This window comes from Choloepus didactylus, chromosome 10, assembly GCF_015220235.1.
Source record: "Choloepus didactylus isolate mChoDid1 chromosome 10, mChoDid1.pri, whole genome shotgun sequence".
NCBI lineage: Eukaryota > Metazoa > Chordata > Mammalia > Pilosa > Megalonychidae > Choloepus > Choloepus didactylus.
In genome coordinates, this window is record NC_051316.1 from 131,983,392 (window position 1) to 132,008,239 (window position 24,848).

Consider the following 24,848-nt stretch of genomic DNA (forward strand, 5'->3'; position numbering starts at 1 on the left):
TGACATACATGGAAATGCACATATAATGTACAATTTGATTTTTAACATGGATATATAAGCGTGAAACCATCACCACGATCACTGTGATGAACTTACCTGTTACTCCCAAAGGTTTCCTCGTGCCCCTGCTGCCCCCTTGAAATCTTTCCCTTCCCCCAGTTGCCCCTCGCCAATTTCCAGGTAACTGCTGATTTGCTTTTTGCCTCTATAGAGAATTGGTATTTTCTAGAATTTAATATAAATAGTATTACTCAGTATTTTCTGGCTTCTTTACTAAGCATGTCTATTTTGTCTTATTTTGAAAGTCATCCACACTGATGTGTGCATCAGGAGTTGCTTTCTATTTACTGCTGAGAAGTATTCTGCTGTATGGATGTACCACAGCTTGTCGGCCCTTTCATCTGTTGGTGGACATTTGGGCTCCTTCGGTTTTGGGCTATGATAAATGAAACAGCTCTGAACATTTGCGTATGTCTTTATTGAACAGATGCTTTCATTTATCCTAGATAAATATTTAGGAGTGGGATGGCTGAGTTGTATGATGAATATTTAACTTTTTAGGATTCACACTGTTTTCCAAAGTACTTGAACTATATTTACATTCCCACAACAATACATTACATGAAAGTTTCAGTTCCACTGCATCCTCACCAACACTTGGTATAGTCAACCTTTTGAATTTTAGCTCTTTTAGTGGGTGTACAGTGGTACCTCATTGTGGTTTTAATTTGCTTTTAACTAGTGGATAATGAGGGTATGCATCTTGGCCTTTTGTATATCCTTTTTTCTGAAGTGTCTCTTCATACTTTTTTGTTCACTTTCAGATTGCTGTCTTCTCTTGAGCTCTAAGAGTTCTCTATATGTTCTGGATACAACTTTTTTTATTAGATACATGTTTTGCAGATATTTGTGCTAGTCTTGTCTTTCAATTTCCTTAACAGTATTGCTAGCAGAACAAAAGTTTTCACAGTTTTGTGGAAGTCCAGACTATCATTTTTTTTTCCTTTTATAGTTCACACTTTTTGTGCCCCATCTAAGAAATCTCAGAAAGACCCAGTTCACAAACATTTTCTTCCATATTTTCTTAGTTTTGCAGTTTTAGCCCTTACATGTAGGACTCTGATCCATTCTGAGTTCATTTTTGTGTGTGGTGTGAGGTAAGGGTCTAAATTCATATTTTTGCATGTGGAAATCCAGTGTTCCAACCCCATTTTGTTGAAAAGGCTTTCCTCTCCCCATTTAATTACTTTGGACCCGTTGTTGACAATCAGTTGACCAGTATGTGTGGGGCCATTTTTGGACTTTGTATTCTATTCCATTTATTTATTTGTTTATCCTTACATCAGTACCAAAAGCTGCAGGACTTGTTTTCTTTTTCGGAATTGTTTTAGGTATTTTTCCAGGTGCTCTGGTGTAGAAGTAGCTTTGCTAAAACAGATGTGGGGGAGGAAACTGCCCCTGACCTGCAGAGGGCCCAGGAGGCCATGTGTGTGGCCGCGGTGGCCCGGCCTCCTGGGCCCTGGTGGCAGTGGGGCTGGGCGGCCCCGGCGCACGTGCCTGAGCAGGAGCTGCACGTGCTCACTGGCTGTGACGTTTCCTTTCCTCTTTACCAAGGAGGGTGAGAGCAGAGTGTCAGACCCGGGGTCGTTTTTCTGTTGACTGTGAAAAAGTTTGTAGATCCAAGACTGAAAGTTGCTTTTGAGGTTGAGATTTCATCTTTGTCATCTCTGGCTATAATGAGTAAAAGGCATGCTTGCATATCTGTTCACCTAGGGGTCTGAGTTCTCTTTCTTTACATAAAGTGTTAACGTTGCAAAAAGACTGCTCGTGTTCTTTGCTTTGATGGTGATGATTTCTCAAAGGTGGTTGACTTTTCCTTCCAAGTTCAAGTTGCAGAATTCAGCCCAAGTTAGAAGGCTTTAGATGTCGCAGTTTCTGTATGATGGTGCACTTACTTCTGGCCACTGAAGTAATGTTGGTGGCTAGCATTAGAGGCTTGGCTGTAAAGTACGGGGATTTGCCCTTTGCTGGTGGAGTTAGGTGTGTTCACAGGCTTCGAGGGAGGTGCCTTCACCTCTTTTGAGCCTTTCTCCTACCTTATGGAAAGTGGCTTGGTGCTGCCGGGCTAGAGGGGTCACTGAAGTCTTTTCAGCATCTACTCTACAAGCCTGTGAAACAGCAGACCCGGCCCGGGGAACACGGGCTGCTCCTGGGCACGCTCTGATTTTGTTGTCCTCTGGTGATGCACTTGCTCAGTCTCACCCGTGTCCAGCCTCTGTTCCCCGGGAATCCAGCCGACACGAACTTCCCAGCCACATGCACCTTTGGGGCTTTCTCTTCAGTTGGCCTCTCAAGTCTGCAACTCAGATGTTTGTTTTATTCTTAAAATATATGCACAGAACATGTGCACGTTTTCATCCATTTCCTCAATTGTTGATCAGCATATTGAACTGATAGACCCGCAGAGAAAGGTAGCTGCGCATGCCAGGGCCTTAGGTGGTCTTGAAAAAGGCCCCACCCCTGCCCCGCCCCACCCCCGCCTTCAGTGAGTAACATGGAAATGGAGAATTAGCAAAATGTGGTGCAAGAAAGATAATGGTGGTGAAAACTCATGGCCTAGACAGTAGTGGGTTTTCAGTTTGTGTTTTTGAATTGATGCATTGGAATTTCTAGGGGGTGTGGCCCTGGGTGCCCAGCGTCTCACAGTGTGTGTGCATTTTGAATGTAGGTTCTGAAGCATATAAGCCACCAGGAAGCACGGAGCAGACTGCACCTGGAGACGGCGCGGGGTACACGGAAGTCTCCCTGGACTCTCTGGATCTCCGCGTCCGAGGGATCCTCTCCTCACAAGCAGAAGGTGACGCTGTTCTCAGGCGGCTGCGTGCCATCGTGGTCCTTTGTTTGCTTGGCTCCGTCCTCCGTGTTAGGGGGATGCCTACTGGTGGACGTTAGAGCGCGTCTGCTTAGGCGGCCCACGCCAGCCGGGTGAAGAAATGGAAGTTATGGGAACTCCTCAGATAACTTGCAGAGGTTTTGGTGGAGATGAGAGTAGCTGACATCCATGTACGGTCAGGTTGTGAGTCATGTGTAACGATATGCGTTTCTATGATGGGCACCCTCTACCTTGGCTGGGTTTCGGGATGTTTGTGGGTGACATAATTGGACAATGTGGTTTTGATTATCAGTGATGCTAATTCCAATTGGTTGAAATATGTCTTCTGGATAGTGTTGAACTGACAATTCTCAGATATATTCTGTAATTGAAGAAAATATATATTTAAACTATTTTTGGACCTTCAGATCCCTGGAGCACTACCGCTCATGCTGGGCTCTTCTCAGCCTGGGGAGCCGCATGTTTGTCAATGAACTGCCGGGCGGCAGGGTCAGTTTTCGTGGGGCCAGAGAAAGTCCAAGTGCCCTTTATCACTTTGCCTCTTTGTTAAGCCATTTAACATTGATTATTTTGGAAAATCTACTTGAAATGTAATATGGAAAAAATGTAAAGTCCAATGGTTATTTACCTTCAACGTTGATTTTACAACTGTGGCGTTGTGGGCTATGCTAGGGGTTTAGTGAGTCATTATTTAAAGGACAGGTAGGTTTTTAGCAATAAAGAGTATTTTTTTTAATTAATTAATGTTTATTTACACTCTACATTCACCAAGTGGAAAACTTAGAGGGATTTTGATTCACTATTTAATTTAGGAAATCATTTCTTTAATGAGAATTAAATCTTAGGTTTGTCCTTCAGAGAAACAACTATATTGGCTGCTTCTTGAAACTCTTCTCTAATATCATAAAGTTCTTAGCATGGTTACACTGTGCTTTTTTTCTAGATTAAATATAACCCTGCATGTCTAATTTTTCTAAACTTGCTTTTTTAAGTTTGAGGTCTCAGAAGATTACAGATTTGGATGTAAGCACGAAGTGTTAATTCCTTTTGTCAAATTTGCTCCTCAGCTTTGCCCGGTGTGGCTGGAGGGCTGCTATGGTGGAGCAAGCAGCCTTCCCTTGGCCCTCGTGGGCTTGACGGCCTCGGACTTGGCCTCGTTCGTCCTTGTAGCTGAGCACTGGGAGAGTGACTGAGGGGGCATTTTAGGGCCCTTCTGCCTTTAAATTTTTATATTCTGTCCCTTTAAAATGGTGACGGTCTAGGCCGGTGGGTAGAAGCTTCTGAAGGAGTTTATCCACTGACGTTTGGATACTGATTTCCCCAAATGTATTTGATAGTGATTGATTATTCACTTGTTCATCCGTGCTTTCGATTTACAGAATCGAAGCGTTGAAGAAGCGAGTGGTCTGCTTGGCTGTGGCTGTGCTCCTCAGTGCTCGAGGGCCCTGGGCGGCCATTGGCGAGCCCGGAGCTGGGCGGGGAGGAAGAGGGCCTCGGGCCGTGGGAGACCTGGTGGCTCCTCCTGGTGCGAGGGGCTGGTGGGACAGAGCAGTGTTGGAGCTGTCAGCCGAGGAGGTGCCAGGCCTGGTGAGGGTCTCAGAGAGGCCCTGGCCCGAGCCTTGGCACCTGGAAGGGTATGTGTGGTGGATCAGAAGTGTATTCCTGTTGTGTTTCCACCGTGGGTGTCACACTGTCTTTGGTCCTAGGGCTGTTGAACTGGTTGGAGGCGACTTGGTGATCCCAGCAGGTGGCAGGAGGTGGGGAGTGGTCAGGGTCCCAGGACAGTGGGGTCCAGGACACTCCTGCGGGAGACGGCCTAAGCCGTTTCATTTGCCATGTTCCCCATGCTGGTTCTTCCCTGCTGGAGATAGGGAGGTGCTCCCAGTTCAAAGACAGCCCTTCCCACCTGTTGGCAGCATTGCTGCGGGGAGCTGAAAATTAAATTTGCAGATCTTGAATTCTTACCCAAACTCAACTCAGCCTCTCAACAAAGCTTAGTCAGCACAGCTGAAAGGATGGTTGCCTGATGACCTCTCGGAGCAGTCTGTTCCTGTGCTTCCTCATTTTAAAAATTAAGTTGCTGAGCAGGATGCACTCAAAGGCCCTTCTGGTTTTAAACTTCTAGTGATTTTAATTTGAATTTCACTGCACCTTGTTTTCCTGTTTACCCTCTCAGGGAAGTCTTCTGTAGCAGTAAAAGAGGCAAAACTTGAGGGCAGGTCCTTGTTCTCTTGGATTTGGGGAATCCCGAGGCTAAGCGGGGCAGTCCAGTGAGTGACCGAGTGTCCTTGTGCTGTGCCGGGGACACCACAAGGCCAGGCGCCTGTGGCCCCCGGCCCGAGCCCTTCCCGACTTTTGTCCTGAAGCCCTTGACACTCGTGACGGCCAGGCTCGGATCACATGGCGAAGGGCAGGGCGGACGACGAGGAGCTTTGTGGGCCATGGCCACATGCTCTCTGACCCATTTGGGTGTTTTTTGATGTGAAGAGAAAAGTTAATTATTTTTAACAAGGAGTGGTAGTTGTGAGTTAAACACTATTCACCTTTGAGTACATCTTTGTACTTCATTTATTTCACAAGGACGAAGACGCAGACCGTGGATTGGCTCCTTTGGCAGCGATGCCTGGAGCCCCCAGGGGATAGGGGGTCTTTCTGTCAGTGACCATCCGCGCCCGCGTGGCCGCCCACTCCCGCCCCAGCAGTGGGAGGGACGCTGGCACCAGCTCTGGCCGCACCTGCCCAGTGGATGGGGGTGCTTGTGTGCATCGTCTGCGTGGGCTTTTTTAATGTTTTTAGCCTGAATTATCCTCTGGTGTGTCTTCTTTTTCCCCAACTCTTCTCTCCTTCAGTGTAGTAAAGGGGCTCTTTGGACTGTTTTAATAGGTGAATAGTTTTCTAGATAATAAAGTAACCATTATGAAAGCCTTACAAATTGAATTTTTTTGTGTGGCTTCCATTCTAAAACCATGTGAGGTTTCAGCATATAGCGAATGCCTTTTTTCTGTGAACACCAAAAGATTTAGGAGTTGATGAAGGTGTGGCCTTTCTCTTTTGAACTGATGCCACAGGTCTGAGAACATAGAGGAGCAAGTAATGCTTGTGAGCCTTAGCTAGAGAGGCAGGTGCAAGTGGCGTCTCTGCCATCTTCCCTTGTGTATGAAGCCACTTTGCAGACTGTAAGTGACTGTGTTTGGCTTCTCTGGAGAGCGTGGCCGGAGGCTGGGGCGCTGACCCTGCCTGTGTGGATTGCAGGGCTGGCCAACGGTCCTGCCGTGGGGGAGACGGACGGCCTCCAGGAAGTGCCTCTCTGCAGCTGCCGCATGGAAACCCCGAAAAGCCGAGAGATCACCACCCTGGCCAACAACCAGTGCATGGCTACCGAGAGCACGGACCACGAAGTAAGCAAGTTCATTTTCACTTAAAACAACCACAGAAACCAGTCAGTGCTGCAGAAAGCCTTTCTGTTACGCCCCAGTCGGCCCGTCCCCCCCAGCCCCACCCCAGTCAGCCAAGACAGGCTTCCTGCAAAGTCAGTCACCCAGGCGCCCCTGAGGAAGCGGTCATGGAGTGTAGAGTCAAAGCACATGTGGTAGAACTTGTTTAAAAAAGTATTACACAATTTGTGTTTAAGAATTACTTGGATGTTTTATTTCTCTTATATGATCAAACTTTTGCAGAGTTTTCCTACCTTGCTATAGATTGAGTTGGGAGGGTTCAACCTAGGGGACTTGTGCTCAGATGTCCCAGTTACTGCGGGACGGCACGGCTCCTTCCGCAGGGAAGGTGGAGGACCAGCCCCGGCCCTGTGAGCCCGTGGCCCTGCCCCCTGTTGCCCGCAGTCCTGAGCGTGAAGGGGGGTTCCCAGCCCTGTCGTGGCCGGCTCCTCCGGCTCCTCCTCACCTGTCTTCCCACCTGGGCTTCCAGGAGACACACAAGACTTGGTCCCTGAGCCTGGGGGAGGACTGCCCTCTGAGAGGTCCTTGCGGTACTTTTGGCCGAGACTTCCTTGCATCCCTTAAAGCTGTTGGCTGTAACGTGGCTCTGTGTGCCTGGGGGTGGAGCTTGTTGGCAGGAGGCCACGAGAGGACCATGCGTGGCCACCTCCTCTCATCCTGGGCGAGCAGTTAACCTCCAGACCCACACAGCCTTGGCCATCGCTGACTTGTCATTTAGTTTCCCTCCTGTCCTTTTTATTTTTTTTTTTTTGAGCTACCATTTTACCAATAAATATCTCAGTAAGTATCTCTCGTGAGGAAAACAAGAGAACATTTTCTTAGGTAACAACAATGTGCTTTCACACAAAACGATAATTTTCTAATGTTATGTAGTACTTAGCCTCATAGTCAAATATCTTTATCTGAAAGATGTCTTTTTAATGTACTTTTCCTGGTTGGATCCAAATATTGTCCACTCACTGTACTTGTGCTCTCCCGTACGTCTTTTTTATCTCCTTTAATCCAAATGTCCCCCTTCCTCTCTTCTTCCCTGTTGTCCGTGCTGTTGACTTGTTGAAGAAACTGGATTAACTATAGTATGTCCCAGATTCTGGATTGAGTTTTGACTTGCTTGTTGTGTTATTTAAGCCATTCCCCTTTATTTCTGGTAGCCAGGAAGTTAGATGTGAAGGCTTGAGTAGACTCAGGTGTTTAAGTTTTATTTTGACATTCAATTTCGGCAAGAATACTCCGGAGGGGGTGTGTGAGCTCACCCTGCACTGTGTCGGGGGTGATGCGAGGGTGACTCAGGCTGGGGGCTGGTGTGGTGGAGCCCGGCGGTTCCCCCGTCTCTGACCGTCGCAGGAAGCCATGGTTCTGTTAGAAATTAGAGCGGCAGTTCTGCAGCTCCGTCATTCCTCTGCAGTTACTAACTTGTATTCTTTGGTATAGAACTTTCCCTCATCTGTTAGGATGACTTGGTATCTCTGAAATACATTTCAATCTGAAGAGCAGAATAAATCATTCCTACTTTCTTTTTAATTTTCACTTCTCAGTGGAAATGAGTAATGAGTTGGTGCCCTAACAGCCTCCAGTGGGATCCAGTGAGTTTGATTTTCTTTTTCTCTCCTCTTTCTGCCCTCCACTCCTTCCTTTAGCATTCTTGGGAACGCTTGGTCTTTTTTGTATTCAATTTGTTATTATTTTTTTGTAAAATGAAATATATGGTGATGCAGACTCAAAAGTATGACTTAATGAATTCATCTGAGGCAAACTTTCTAGTAGCTGCCAGCAAGTCAAGAAGCAGAAGTCAGCCGCCCCCTCCAGAAGCTCCATCCCCGTGCCCCTTCCCAGCAAACGTCTTTTCCTGTCGTGTTCTGTTGCTCACTCTGAAAGAAGAAATAGGGGGAGGCTCGACCGGGACTGCCCCAAACTGCCCCACAACAGGGCCAATTGAGATTTCAAAGAAAGGCACTACAAGCCAGGGCAATCAGTCCAGGTGCATTTATTAGGGGCATGTACTTAGAGCTCAGGAGATGGCAGGAAGTTCATTTGAGCTTGTCCTCCTGTGGCAGCTGCTCCATGGGGTGTACAGGGCTGGGGACAGAGATGGCGAAGTGCAGGTGAGTATCGGGAAACGTCTTGGTCTGTATGTGCTCTTGCCTCAAAACGGGATGTGCTTGGGTGGGATGTGCTCAGGGTCAGGGCAGCCAGCCCGCTGTGCCTCCGGGGTTTTTGTGGGAAGGGGTGGCAGAGGGCAAGGTCAGCCCTTGGGCAGTGGGAGCCACTGTCTGCAGCACCCCGTCCACACCCTGTCCCCCCGCCCCCAGCGGCCTTACAGTCTCACACGCCCCTCTTCCTCAGGAGCCCCTGGGCCGTGTGGGTGGGTATAGCTTGTAAAACTGTTTTTCCCGTTTTAAAGGAGCATTGGAGGTGGAGCCAGGCACCAGTGACACACACAAGTGTGTAGCGTAAGCCTGTCGCCGCACTGCTCAGCAGGCTCGTTAACAGTGTTTCGACCAGCTGCCCGCCTGTGAACCAAGCCTCCATTTGAGCCACTGTGGGCCCTCACCCATTTGATCTGAGTTGCAATTGCTTTTCCAAGTGAGCAAAGAACTTACTCACTTTGGCTTCTTTCTTTGGAATGTAGACACAGCGCTCAGGTTTTCATAAGATGCCTTTTCCCCCTTGGGTTGTGCGAGTTTCTCCAAGGCCACGTGGTTATGCAGCACCACTGTGTGCACAGCCTGTTTCTTGATTTTGGTGTGGAGAGGCTGTGCTTGATGTCATTGGGAGCTGTAGTTACAAACTTCTGGAAGGTTTTTATCTTGAGCATGATGTACCTCTTTGGGGAACAAAACCAGAGATTGAATAATCTCACCAAGAGACTGTAGGTCTGCTCTACTGCTCTCTCCAGATGAGCTCATTTATGGGCACTGGGACTGTGTGATATCCTGCAGTGCATGCAGGAGAGCCACCAGGGACGGGGTGGGGTGAGGGCCGCCACGGCCACACGTCTGTGTCAGGTAGCTCCTGTTCGCCATCAGGAAATCCAACAGATACCGGTGCATCGACCCCTGTTTACAGCAAGCCAGTCACTGCTGGTTAGCACGAGGACCACATAGATAGAATTAATTGGTTCATAGTCTTTTGTGTGGTTTCCTTGTTCCCACCAGAGCGGGGCAGGAGATGATGCTGTCCCCAAGGTAGGAGTTAGCCAAGTGAATCCATCCCGTGGTTGGAATAGGGTCCCCACTGGTGGAAGGTTGTATTCTTTGGGACCTTATGTGCTTTCCCTGTGGCTTCTCTTACTGAGGCTTTGCTGGAGAAGATTAGGTTGTGCCCCAAGGTGTTTAGTTCCACCCTCTGTGAGCTGACAGTGTGATGCCGATGTGTTTGGGGCTGACCTTTCCATCAGTAGTTCTCACGTTCAGCCTTGGACAGCCTCCCGGTTACGACTTGAAGCCGTCAGCCCACCAGGGTCACCTCTGGTTGTTCACACACCTGAGGCCACACACCCAACAGCTGGATTGGGTGTGTAGATCCGCCGCTTGGAGACTAGCAGCACACTGTCAGTGATGTCAAGCATTAGCCTAAGCAGTCAACTATAAAAGACAGGAACTTGTTAGGAACACAGATCAGGGTGTCGGGCCCTTTTATTATGAAGCCGGTGTTGATATTTCCTTCAGTGACGCTCACCCTGCCTGACCGCACCCTCCCTTGAGTCTCTCCCTCTGTGCTGGTCGCATTACCAGCTGATGCATTGCTGTCTTCCTGCAGTGCTCATTGTCACTGTGTCTCTCCGGGTCTTGTCTATTCCAGGAATGTCGGGGCTGGCTCTAGGGGTGTCGAGGGTCTCCTGCCTTATCTGCAAGGGGACCCATCCATCTCTTAGGGGCTGTCCACCCCAGACCCCAAGGTGTCACTCTGGTATGCGGGGCAGTGGGGAGAGGAGGCCTGGTGCTGCCCCGCATGCAGCAGTGCTTTGCTCAGACTCCCGGCTGCCTCTGTTCGTGGCCGTGCTCGCGCGGCCTGTGTAAGGGCTGGTGCTGGAAGGTCCACTCCGAGGCTGGTGCGCATCCCACAATGGGCACCTCCCTGCGGTTTCTGAGGCCTCGGCTAGGATGCCTGCCCATCCTTTAGGGATGTGTGTCCGGTGAGGACTTTGAGCTCATCATTCGGAGGCCCTTTTCCTTTCTATAATGAAGCTGCCATGTTATTCCCTCCTTTTGTGCCCAGTCTTGGGTTCGGGTGCCAGTGACACACTCGAAATGGGCCTGGGCCTGCCACCCGTTGTTGGTAGGCACTGCTCCTCGTCGACTGGGGGGACGCCTGCACAAGGCCCGAACAGTGTCTGCGCCGTCGGTGCACAGCAGTACCCGGCACCCCAGGAGAGGCCCCGTGGCCTCCACCTGCTCCAGCACCTCGTGTTGTGAGGCCCGATGCCCCGGGCAGAGACCCGAGTCGTACTTGGCTGCAGGTCCCTTGTAGATAGTTTTCTTGCTCTCTTGTGGAAGAAGTTGCTTCAGACTTATCTTGAACTTTCTCTGCCCCAGATCTAAAATCATTCATTTCTCTATGAAGTGTCTCTTTGTTTTGGTAAGAAGGTTTATTTCAAGGTGACAGTCCTGGTGTTAGGCTGCCCGTCCACACCAGCTTAGTCACTGTTTTAGGCCTTGTCAGTGGAGAGAGCCAAGAAATGGTAACATATGGTTCTGTTGGTGTGTGTGTGTCCAACAGAACACTTTCTGAGGATTCATAATGCTAACTGCGATTCAGATTCAGGGCCGCAGAGCTTTTAATGAACTCACTTCTTCTGTGTCACGTCTGTGGCTCTTTCTTCTGCTTGGGGAGTCCTGGTTTTCTTGGTCACAAGGGATGATAGAATTACTTGACTATCTCAAAACATTCATTTGGTTTATTTCATGTTAGGCTCCAGTAATCTCAGAATAACAGTAGTCATGCCACCACCAATATATTTACTGAAAATGTTAAATGTTTTTTGCATATGCTCTCCCCATCTCCCTCATACACCCCAAATTATTGTATTATGTCATTACATATAGTCACCACATACTATACTCTCGCTTTTAGCCCTCGTTTAGTTTTCGTTTCGCAGTTAACTGTATTAAGCGTTCATCATCAGACATCACGTTACCATCCTTTTGAGTCGTTTCGATGCACATATCTCATTCTCCAGCAGCGCGTCTGACTTGGCTCATGAACTGTAGCTTTCCCACCCCTGTTCTCACAGAGTCCATAGGGAGGGCTCGTGGGGACGGAACCATCTGTGTTCCTGCAAGAGCTACTTGTCTGGACCATTTATGCTTGGGAATCAGTCAGTCTTGCTGGATGTAAAATATTTGGGCTCACATTTTGTGCTTGAGTATCTTAAATGTTTCTCCATTTTCTTTTATCATAAAGCATTGCTATTAAAATATAATGATGATATCATTTGCTTTCTCTTAGAAATCATGTGCTTTTTTCTAGATGCTCGATGTATTTTTCCTTCTTTAAAGTATATTAACTTTATTAAAATGTCTTAATATTGCTTGTTCTTGGTCAATATTTTCAGGTACATGAGTATCCTCTTTTTTTTCATCATCACATATTTGTGTGTTCATCACCATGATCATTTTGAGAACATGTGCATTACTCCAGAAAAAGAAGTAAAAAGAAAAAAGAAGACTCCAAACATCCCATATCCCTTACACCTTCCTCATATTGATAACTAGTATTGGACTCTACCCAATTTTAAGACTTAGAATAGAGCTAGGCTAATTAAGACAGTGTAATATTGTTAGAGATAGATATATAGGTCAGTGGAGCAGAACAAAACATCCAGAAGTAGATCCATACAAACATGGGCAACCAACGTTTTTTTTTTTTTTTTTTCCTGTATAGTTATGCAGTCATTATCAAAGATCAAGGCTACTGGATAACAGTTCAACAACTTCAGGTATTTTCTTCTGGCTATTCTAAAATAATAGACACTAAAAAGAAATATGTATATAGTGAGTCAGTATTGGCAGTCATTTGTTAAATCCAAATTTCTCAGTTACACCTCCTCCCTCATTTTATCTTTCCCTCATTTTATCATTTTATCTTTATTAGATAAAATGGGCATATCTGGGCAATGGCCATTTTAACTTCTTCATGCTGGAAAGGAGTGTTGACCTTCTGGGGTAGAGTCATGAACCTGGTTGATATTCTTGGAGAGATGGATACCTCTGGGGTTCAGGACTTCTCTGGCATGGGATCAATCTGGAGGCCTTAAGTTTCTGAAAAAATAAACTTACTAAGAAAAACTTTTATAGACTAAGATAGAGCTCAGGGCACTCCCCAGGGTTTTCAGGAATAATGAGTATCCTCTTTTAATAGATAGTCTAAATGCAAATAATTTCAGGAAAGTTTTCTCAAACATTAATTTTTAGTTTTTTATTTCATTGCTTTGATTTTTTTCTTTAGGAACTCCTTTTATCGGTATGATGGACCTTCTTTGCCTGTTTTCAGTATTGGTCACTTTTTAATCAAACTTGATGTCTGTTTTTACTTCTTTTTAATCTTCAGAATTTCTCATCTTTTCACCTATTTTTCCTTAGATATTTAATTTAGTCTTTAATTCTGAAATGAAACTTTCTGTCCCCTCATTTCTGAGTTGTCTTTCTCATATGTATGTTTTTTAGTGTCTTGCATCAATTCCCTTTTATCTTTCAGCTCACTGTGAAACAGTTGGATCTAGTTCCATTTTGTCAGTACATCTTTCTGGTGTGTTTCATTGCCTGTAGGGATGTTATTCTCATTTCCTCTTTCCTCATGGTAACTTTGTATGGGATATTCCTTCATTACTTTTCTGTTGCTCATTTTTGTTAGCGATTATATTTTTGGAACTGGGATTTAGGAAGGTTTTGCTAACTTCCTAGAGCACCTTCTTCAGTTGTTTTGTGTAGTGATTAAAACTATGTTGGCTTGTTCTCTGTGAGTTCCTGCTTCTGTTCTCGTCCCTTCATTTTGGGCTAGAGCAGCAGTTCAGAAAGTACACTTTGAGGACCACTGGGTGTCCCCAGGACTCTTTCAGGAAATCTGCAGGGTCAAAATGATTTTTATAATAATACTGAAAATCTGTGTGCCAGAGAGGATTGTGGGGAGACGGCAGGGTTGGATGCTCCCAAATCAGCCCCTCGACCAGAACAACCACTGACCTGGCAGGGACTTGTGTCAGCTCTCCTGGATCCCTGGGCAGCATCCAGGGATGGACATATGGTCAGCAAATTTTGATAAACATGAGTGAATTTCAGCTGCTTTATAACTGCTGCCATCCCCTGGTGGCAGCTTGGGTGCCTGGTGTAGCTTGCTTGCGCCACTCATAATTTTTAGTTCTCAAAAAAAAATTAGAGAACACTTAACAAAACAGGAAAGTTTGACCCATGCTCAAGGAAAAAAGAATTTGACAGAAACCATACTAAGGAAGCTAATATATAGGAACCATTGTCAGAGACAGTAAATGGACTGTCTTAAATATGTTCAGTGACCTAAGGGAAACCATTGACAAAGCACTAAAGGAATTAGGAAAATGTGGTCTAAACAAAACAAAGAGAAATTATAAAAAGGAATAACCAGGGATTCTGAAGTTCAAAAGTATAGTCATTGAAATGAAGAACTTACTATAGGGTTTCAGCAGTGTTGAGCTGGCAAGTTCAGTGAGCTTGAACAAAACAATTGAAATTATACAGTGTGTGAGAAGCAGAAAAAAACTGAGGAAAAATAAACAGAGCCTGAGGGACCTGGGGAGGACCCTCAAACATTGCAACATGTGCATCATAGAGTCCCAGAGGACAACAGAGAGATGGGCAAAAAAAGTATTTGGAGAAATGATGGCCAAAAGCTACACAAATCTGATGAAAGCTTGATGAATTCCAGCAGGATGAACTGAAAGAGATTCACACCTTGATCCAGATACAGTGAAATTGTTGAAAGCAGCAAGAGAGAAGGTATCCTCAGTAAGGTTAATAAAGTCCTCATCAGAAATGATGGAGGCTGGAAGACAGGGTAGCTTGATTAAAGTCCTTAAAGTAAAAACCTGTCATCCCCCAATTTTTTATCTGGCAAAATTATCCTTCAAAAATGGAGACAAAATTAAGACATTTAAAGAAAAACAAAAGGTGAAAGAGTTTATTACCAGAAGACCTGCCCTACAAGGAATGTTACAAGTTTTCTGGACTGAAATAAAATGACACTAGATAGTAACTTGAAGCCATAAGAAGAAATAAAGAACATTGGGAAAGTAACTACACAGGTAAATATAGAATTCTGTATAACTGTCCTTTTGCTTTGTAACTACTTTTTCCCCATTATGACATAACAAGCGAATGTGTAAAAAACATTTAAAATCATATAAATGGGCATACAATGTATGAAGATGCAATCTGGGGCAGTAGCATTATAAACGGGGAGGGACAGAGATGTATCAGACCAGAGTATTTGTATTCTGTTGAAACTAAGTTGGTATTATTCACCCTAGTTTTTTTATTAGATTAAGACATTAATTGTAATTACACTGATATGCACACAAGAAAGCCACACACATACACACAGAAAAGGAAAACAGAAGGGGGAATCAAAATGTTATACTGCAGAAAATCAACTAAATATCTAAATACACATAGAAAAACACGCAGTAATAGAGTAGTTGCAGAACAAAATCTTCAAGATGTACAAAAAAAACAAACGGCTAAATGGCAGAAGTAAATCCTTTCTTATGAGTTACTACCTTAAATGTAAATGGACTAAACTCTGTAGTGAAAAGACGGAGACAGGCAGATTGGATGAAAAAATGATCCAACTTTATGCTGTGTACAAGAGCCTTGCTTTAGAAAGATACAAAGAGGTTGAAAATAAAAGGATAGAGGAAGATATTCCATGCAAATGGTAACCAAAAGAGTGCCAAAGTAGATATATTATTGTCAGACAAAGTGTACTTTTAAGTCAACATAGGTTACAGGAGACAGGGTAATATTATATATTTATCAAATGTTCAACCCATCAAGAGGATATAAGAATTATGAATGTATAGTTACCTAACAACAGAGCCCGAAAATACATGAAGAAAACATTGACAGAATTAAACAGAGAACCAGGTAGTGCTGGGTTACTGATTTGTGATCTTTCTTCATGCCTTCACAGGCGTGTAGCGCTATTTGGCAATCCTTGAGCACTGACTTCGCTGCATCCCATAAAACTTTCGAAGGCAACTTTGACCTATTGGTAAAAGTCAGAGACTTCAGAACATATCTACACAGAAGACTAATAAGGAAATAGAAGACTTGAATAACAGCGTAAACTGATGATACCTAAGGGATAATGAGTGTATGTATATTCACACACACAACACTACCCAACAACAGGAGAGTGCACATTCTTCTCAAGTGTACATGGATCATTTTCCAGGATAAATCCGATGTAACACCACAAGTCTAATCTTAATAAATCTCTATTCACACTGGAATGAAGCTAGAAATTAATAATGGAGGTAAAACAACTATTTACAAGTATTTGGAAATTAAACAACATACTATTAAATAACCAGTAGGTCAAAGTTGCAATCTCAAAGGAAATTAGGATGTATCTTGAGGAATGAAAACGAAAGCACAGCGTTCGAAAGTTTTATAGGATGCAGCGAAGTCAGTGCTCAAATAGCGCTAAATGCCTGTGAAGGCATGAAGAAAGATCACAAATCAGTAACCCAACTTTACACCTAAAGAAACTAGAACAAGAGCAAACTAAACTCAGAGTTATTAAAGGAAGGGAATAGTAAAGATTAGTGCAGACAGAAATGGAATAGAGAAATGAAAAAGAATGCAGAGAATCAACAAAGTCAAACTTTTTTTTTTTTTTTTTAAATGATCAGTAAAATCAACAAACCTCTAGCCAGAGTGACTAAGAAAAATAGAGAGGGGACAAAATTAACTAAACAAAGAATGAAAGTGGGGACATTACTACTGACCTTAGCAGGAATGTAAAGGATTATATGCCAACTTTATGCCAACAAATTTAAAATTCTAGATGAAATGGACAAATTTACAGAAACAAACAAATTACTTAATCTTATACAAGAAAAAATAGAAAATCTCAACACACTCATAACAAGTAAAGAGATTTGATCAGTCATTGTAAACTTCCCAACAAAGAAGAGTCTGGGACCAAAAAGTTCCTGCTGAACTCTGCCAAACATCTAAAGAGGATATAATACTGATCCTTTTCAAACTCCTCCAAATGCAGAAGGAGAGGGGTTACTTCCCAACTCATTCCATGAGGCAGGATTACCGTGATACCAAAGCCAAATAGGGACGGCACAGGAAAAGAAAATTACAGACCAATATCCCTTATGAACATAGATGCAAAAATCCTCAACAAAGTACTGGCAAACCAAATCCAACAGTATATTAAAAGGATTATACACTGTGGCCAAGTATAGTTTATTCCAAGAATGCTGGGATGATTCAAAATAACAAAATCAGTTGATGTAATATACCACCTTAAAGCAACAAAAGGAAAAAAACCTAAATGACCATTTCGATTGATAAAGTTATTTGCCAAACTCCAGAATTGTTTTATGATAAAAACACTCAGAAATGTAGGAATGGAAGGGAACTTTCTGCACATGATAATATGCATTTATGAAAAACCCTCAGCAAACATCCTCCTCAATGGTGAAAGACTGAAAGCTTCTCCCTAAGATCAGGAACACGGTGATGACGCCACTGTCACCTGTTAGCACGGTGAGACGTTCTCACAGAGCCATCAGGTGAGAGACAGAAATGAAAGGCATCCGTATTGGAAAGGAAGAAGTCAGATTACCCTGTTCACAGTTGACCTGATCCTTTGTGTAGAAAATCTCAGTGAATCCACAGGAAAGCTATAAGAATTAATAAAACAAATTCAGCAGAGTTGCAGGATGAAAGATAAACATGCAGAAGACAGCTGGGTTTCTGTACATCAGCAATGAACGATCTGGAAAGGAAGTCAAGAATTCAATTTACAGTAGCATTGAAAAGAATAAAATACCTAGGAATAAATTTTAACAGAGAGGTGAAAGACTTGTGCAATTAAAAGTACAAAACATTACTGAAAGAAACTTAAGAAGATCTAAAAGCATCCCATGGTCATAGTTTGTAAGATTTAACATTTTTAAGATGCCTGTACTGCCTAAGCAAACTACAAATTCAGTGCTATCTCTAATAAAATTCCAGCTGGCTTTTTTGCAGAAAATGAAAAGCTGATCCTCAAACTTTTGTTGAATAGCAAGGGTCCCCCCATATCCAAAACAATCTTGAAAAAGAACAATGTTGGAGTACTCCCACTTAATACAAACCTGCAGTAATTAAAATGTTGTTTTACTGGCATAAGGGTAGACATATAGACCAACTGAATAGAATTGAGATTCTAGAGGTAAGGCATATATCTGTGGCCAGTTGATTTTCAGAAGGGGTGCCACATCCATTCAGTGAGGAAAGCATAGTCTCTTCAGAATGAATGTGGACCCTTATCTCTCAGCATATATAAAAATTTATTCAAAATTGATCAATAATCTGTATATGAGTGCCATTATTGTAAAAGTCTCATAAGAAAATATAGGAAAATATCTTCATGATCTTGTAGTAGGCAGTTGGTTTTTAAAATTTACACCAAAAGCACAAAAAAAGTAGATAAAATATATTTGATAAAAATTAAAAGACTTTTGTACATCATTGTGCATTATCAAGAAAGTGAAAAGACAACTTACAGAATGGGAGACAGTATTTGGAAAACCATATACTTGATAATGATTTACTATCCATAATATACAAAGAACTTTTAACAACCAAAAGATAACCCATTAAAAACTGGACCAAAGGTTTTTTTTTTTTTTTTTTTTTTTTTTTTTTTTTTTTTTAAATCATCATTTTATTGAGATATATTCACATACCACGCAGTCATACAAAACAAATTGTACTTTCGATTGTTTACAGTACCATTACATAGTTGTACATTCATCACCTAAATCAATCCCTGACACCTTCATTAGCACACACACAAAAATAACAAGAATAATAATTAGAGTGAAAAAGAGCAATTGAAGTAAAAAAGAACACTGGGTACCTTTGTCTGTCTGTTTCCCTCCCCTACTTTTCTACACATCCATCCATAAACTAGACAAAGTGGTGTTTGGTCCTTATGGCTTTCCCAATCCCATTGTCACCCCTCATAAGCTACATTTTTATACAACTGTCTTCGAGATTCATGGGTTCTGGGTTGTAGTTTGATAGTTTCAGGTATCCACCACCAGCTACCCCAATTCTTTAGAACCTAAAAAGGGTTGTCTAAAGTGTGCATAAGAGTGCCCACCAGAGTGACCTCTCGGCTCCTTTTGGAATCTCTCTGCCACTGAAGCTTATTTCATTTCCTTTCACATCCCCCTTTTGGTCAAGAAGATGTTCTCCGTCCCACGGTGCCAGGTCTACATTCCTCCCTGGGATGGACCAAAGGTTTTAATAGATATTTTCTCAAAGAAGATATTCAGATGGCCAGTAAGTATATTAAAAGATGTTGAACATCATTAACCATTACGGAAAAATACTGAGATACCACTTCACACTCACTATGACTATTATAAAAATAAACCAGAAAAGAACAAATGTTGGTGAGGATGTGGAGAAGTGGAACCCTTGTACATTGTTGGTGGGATTGTAGAATCATGTAGCCACTCTAGAAAACCATTGGGCAGTTCCTCAGAGGTTAAACACAATAACCATATGACCCAGCAATTCCACATCTAAGTATATACCCCAAATAATTGAAAACAGGGACTCAGGTATCTGTGCACCTGTGTTCGTAGCAGCATTGTTTAAAATAGCTAAAGGGTCGAAGCAACCCATTGTCACCAGGTGACAGCCTACTTTGCGGTAGATGTTGGGTGTGGGTTTTGGTTTTGTCTGCTGGTTCTTCCGTCTGTTTTTATGTAGGGATTCCAGGAGCTTGAAAAACTGTGCAGAGGCTGCTGATAACTTCCTATAAAGATTGTTTTTTTTTTTTTTTTGAATGCTGAGACTTGCCTCATGTTTGGTCAGAAGCAGCTTTTTCAAACTAGCTCTTTTTTCTGTTTTTTTTTGTTTTTGTTCTTGTTTTTTTTTTACTTTATCAGTTAAAATTTATTGAGGGATAATTAAAGTAAAAGTGTACATGGGTACAGTTCTATGTGTTTTGATAAATGCATACAATCCTGTAATCAGGAACACAACCAGGAGCCTGCTGTTCCGGTCTTCTAGTCCTTTTATGGCTTTCTATTTAATTGTTCTCCCTATTAGTGAGGAAGGGGTGTGGGAAGTTTCAACTACAGTTGTGTCTCGGTCTCTTTCCCCTTTCTGCCCCATCAGTTTTTGCTTCATGTCTTTGGAAGCACTGTTATCCCATGAACATGTGTCCCTGAATGTCTTCCTGTGAATTGCCCCATTTCCTTCCTGTGACGCCCGTCTTTATCCTCACTGAAATTCCATGCTCTAGAGTCCACTCTGACAGTGACACAGCCAGTCCAGCTTTCTTCTGATTAATGTTGGCATCATTTATCTTTTTCTACCCTTTTAGTTTAATCTATTTCTATCTTTAAATTCAAAGTAGATGCTTGTAGGCAGCACGTGGTTTGGTATAGCTTTTTTTTTTAAATCAAGTCTAACAATCTGTTTTTTAATTTTTCTCCTCCATCATCCACATCGAGTGTCTAGCATCTTGACAGTTGTTTTCTGTATGTGCCTATTTTTCTCATTTACTGCCTTCTTTGGGGCTGAATATTTTTTTATGATTCTAACTTATCTCACTTATTAACTTTACCATATATATATATATATATTAAATTTAATTTTATTGAGATTGTTCACATACCATACAATTATCCAAAGAACCAAAGTACACAATCAGTTGCCCATGGTACCATCATACAGCTATGCATCCATCACCACAATTTTTTTTTTTTTCAATTATTAGAACATTTTCATTACTCCGGAAAAGAAATCTAAAGACAAAAAACGAAAACTCAAATCCTCCCATACCCCTAACCAACCCCCCTCCATTATTGATTCATGGTATTGATGTAATACATTTGTTACTGTTGATGAAAGAACAGTAAATACTATTAACTGTAGTACATAGTTTGCAATAGGTGTATTTTTTCCTCTATATACCCCTTGTTCTAGTTTGCTAATGCTGCTGGAATGCGAAACACCAGAAATGGATTGGCTTTTATAAAAGGGGGTTTATTTGGTTACACAGTTATAGTCTTAAGGCCATAAAGTGTCCAAGGTAACACATCAGCAATTGGGTACCTTCACGGGAGGATGGCCCATGGTGTCTGGAAAACCTGTTAGCTGGGAAAGCATGTGTCTGGCATCTGCTCCAGAGTTCTGGTTTCAAAATGGCTTTCTCCCAGGACGTTCCTCTCTAGGCTGCAGTTCCTCAAAAATGTCACTCTTAGTTACACTTGGGATATTTGTCCTCTCTCAGCTTCTCTGGAGCAAAAGTCTGCTTTCAACAGCCGTCTTCAAACTGTCTCTCATCTGCAGCTCCTGTGCTTTCTTCAGTGTCCCTCTTGGCTGTAGCAGCTTGCTCCTTCTGTCTGATCTTATATAGTGAACCAGTAATTTAATTCAGACCCACCCTGAATGGGTGGTTCAACACCTCCATGGAAATTATCCAGTCAGAGTCATCACCTACAGTTGGATGGGGTGCATCTCCATGGAAACACTCAAAAGAATTGCAATCTAATTAACACTGATAGGTCTGCCCACACAAGATTACATCAAAGATAATGGCGTCTGGGGGGACACAACACATCCAAACTGGCACACCCCTCTATTACTAACTTCTATTTATAGTGTCATACATTTCTTCTAATTCATTAAAGAGATTTCTAATAGTTGTATAGTTAATCACGTACTTCGTCCACCACAAGATTCACTGTTTTATATATTCCCATCTTTTAACCTCCAACGTTCCTTCTGGTAACATACGTGACTAAACTTCCCCTTTCCACCACATTTACACGCCATTCAGCAGTGTTAGTTATTCTCACAATAACATGCTACTATCACCTCTGTCCGTTTCCAAACACTTAAGTTCAACCTAGTTAAACGTTCTGCTCATAATAAGTGACCGCTCCACATTCTTTAGCCTCGCTCTATATCCTATATTTCATGTCTATGAGTTTACATATTATAATTAGTTCATATCAGTGAGACCATGCAATATTTGTCCTTATGTGTCTGACTTATTTCACTCTGTGTAGTGCCTTCAAGGTTTCTTCATCAATCCGTTTTTTTACTTCAAGACGGTTTTGTTCACCCACCATACTTTCTGTCCTAAGTAAACAATCGATGGTTCCCTACATAGTATTTATGTATTCACCACCGTCACCACTATCTATATAAGGACATCTCCATTTCTTCCACAAAGAAGGAGAAAGAATCAAAGAAGGTAGAGAGACAAAGGAAAAAGAAAAAGACAGGAAAAAAAAAAAAAACAAGACACCTAAAAAGCAACAAAAGGAAAAATAGAGTTAACCTAAAGTAGAACAAGAGTCAGACAACATCACCAATGCCAAGAGTCCCAAACCCCCCCTCCCTTATGCCCCCTCTTAAAGGCATTTAGCTTTGGTATATTGCCTTTGTTACATTGAAGGAAGCATAATACAATATGCTAACTATAGTCTCTAGTTTGCATTGATTGTATCTTTTTCTCCAATACCACCCTATTTTTAACATCTTGCAAGGTTGACATTCATTTGTTCTCCCTCATGAAAAAACATATTTGTACATTTTATCACAATATTTGAGCACTCTAGGTTTCACTGAGTTATACAGTCCCAGGTTTTATCTTTCGTCTTTCCTTCTGGTGTCCCAGATGCTCCTAAACTTCCTCTTTCATCCATACTCACAGTCATCTTTGTTCAGTGTACTTACATTGCTGTGCTACTATCTCCCAAAATTGTTTTCCAAACCTCTCCCTCCTGTCTTTTCCTTTCTGTCTGCAGTGCTTCCTTTAGCGTTTCCTATAGAGCAGGTATTTTTTTCACAAACTCTTTCATTGTCTGTCAGAGATTATTTTAAACTCTCCCTCGTATTTGAAGGACAGCTTTGCCAGATATAGGATTCTTGGTTGGCAGTTTTTGTCTTTCAGTATCTTAAATATATCACACCACTTCCTTCTTGCCTCCATGGTTTCTATTGAGAAATCCCCACATAGTTTTATCAAGCTTCCTTTGTATGTGATAGATTGCTTTTCTCTTGCTGCCTTCAGGATTCTCTCTTTATCTTTGACATTTGATAACCTGCTTATTATGTGTCTTGGCGCAGGTCTATTCAGATTTATTCTGTTTGGGGTACTCTCTGCTTCTTTATGGCTTTCATAAGAGATGGGAAATTTTCATTGATTATTTCCTCTATTATTGCTTCTGCCCCTTTTCCCTTCTCTTTTCCTTCTGGGACACCCATGTCACGTACATTCCTGTGTTTCAGGTTGTCATTCAATTCCCTGAAATGTTGCTCATATACTTCCATTTTTTTTCCCTATGTGTTCTTCTGTGTGTAAGATTTCAGGTGTCTTGTTCTCCCGTTCCTGAGTGTTTTCTTCTGCTTCTTGAGATCTGTTGTTGTACGTCTCTATTGTGTTTTTCATCTCTTGTGTTGTGCCTTTCATTTCTATAGATTCTGCCAGTTGTTTTTTCAAACTTTCGATTTCTACCTTATGTTCACCCAGTGTTTTCTTTATAGCCTTTGTCTCTTTTGTTGTATCTTCCCTGAACTCATTGATTTGGTTTTTGGTTTGATTTAGTATATTTCTTTGAAAATATTTAATTGATTGTTTCATTAAAATGAAACCATATACCAACTGAATCTTGATTCAGGTGTACCTTTGTTCTTTATATTGGGCCATATCTTCGTTTTTCCTAGTATAGATTGTAGTTTTCTGTTGTCTAGGCATCTGGTTTCCTTGTTTACCCCAGTCAGATTTTCCCAGACCAGAACAGGTTCAGGTCTCAGAATGGGGTTATATTCAGGTTGTATCTTAGACTTTCCTGTGAGGTCTCCAGTCGCTGTGCTTTTCCTAACCTGCCCAGCAGGTGGTGCCTGTCAGCCTGTAGCTCCCGACTGGTGTAAGGAGGTGTGGCCCCTTCAGTTTTTGTTCTGGCTGTTTCTCCACAGGCTCTGGGGTCTGGTTCTGAAAGGAAAGATGGGCTCTACCTCCTGACTTGTAGGGAAGATACACCCCCTAAAGAGTTATTATCTGCATTTCACTAGTCTCCCTGACTCTGATATCTCCAACCCTGTCTGAGTCAGAGCCCTGTGAACTGAAAGTTGCTGCAGCTCTCTCCTCTGAGCCCCTCAGGTTGAGAGAGAGAAAACGGGACCAGAAGCGTCTGTCAGAGCCAGTCCACGGCCCCAGTGTCACCTGTCACTCAGGGATAGCACCTGGTCTGCTGGGATCTTTCCCAGGGCACAGGTGTCATCACTAAAAGCCTCTATCTGCTTGTTAGGGGTTTCTCTGTCTGTAGCTTGTTTTCAGCAGTCCACATTTGTTTATGAAAACCCAGATGAACTCAGTTGAACTAGATTCCCTTACTCAGAGAGTGCTGCTTTCTACCACAGCGAGGTTTTGCAGCTTGGGCTGTGGGGGAAGGGAGCTCCCGGCATGGTTCCGCAGTTTTTACTTACATATCTTATGCTGCGATCTCGGGCATTCCTCCCAATCCAGGTTTGTGTACGATGTGTGGGCAGTCATAGTTGTACCCCAGCAGTTGTTCCAAATTTTTTACTAGTTGTTCTGGGTTGTTCATTAATTGTTCCAGGGGCCTAACTAAATTCCACTCCTCTCTATGCTGCCATCTTGCCCCCCTCCTCCATCCCCATTTATATATTTTTTAAGTACTTTCAGTTTTTCTCCTGGGGTTTTTAATTATGTCTTTAGTTTATTACTGTCTACCTTCAATTAATATTATGCCACTTAACATGTAGTATAATCATATAGCTCCAATTCTTCCCTCTTCTATTTTATATTTTAAATTTATATTTGTTAAAAACTCGTGGAATATTACTATTATTTTTGCCTTCAGTAGTCAGTCACCTTTTAGAGTGAGTAAAAATAAGAATAGAATTATAGTTATCTTCTTTTTGACCATATCCCAAGAACTTCTTTGTTTCAGTTGAAATTTCTGTTTGGTATTATGTTGTTTGCACCTTAAAAACTTCCTTCACTTAATTTTTTTTTTTTTTTTTAATCTGTAGCATGGATCTCCTGGTAATGAATTTTTCTGTTTTTAGATTTTGTTTCTTTTAAAAAGTTCTCATTTTCCTTGTTTCTTTTTTTTTTTTAATTAGAGAAGTGATATATTTACAGAAAAATCATGCAAAAAATCATACCTATATCCCCCCATTATTAAGGCTTTACATTATTGTGATATCTTTGTTACAATTGATAAAAGAACATTATTATAATTG

The 24,848-nt window shown here is 42.4% G+C and overlaps 1 protein-coding gene across 7 annotated transcripts in view; it reads left to right on the plus strand.

Annotated features, from left to right (window-relative positions):
* Positions 1-24,848, plus strand: part of EHMT1 (euchromatic histone lysine methyltransferase 1) — a 300,279-nt gene that overhangs the window by 167,824 nt on the left and 107,607 nt on the right. For 6 of the 7 annotated variants that reach the window (XM_037797144.1, XM_037797146.1, XM_037797145.1 and 3 more), the window contains 2 exons: positions 2,729-2,857; positions 6,146-6,291. The exons of the other annotated variant lie outside the window; for it this stretch is intronic. In XM_037797144.1, the coding sequence (XP_037653072.1) occupies positions 2,729-2,857; positions 6,146-6,291 (275 nt within the window). The remainder of the gene's footprint in view (positions 1-2,728; positions 2,858-6,145; positions 6,292-24,848) is intronic. 7 annotated transcript variants of the gene reach the window in all.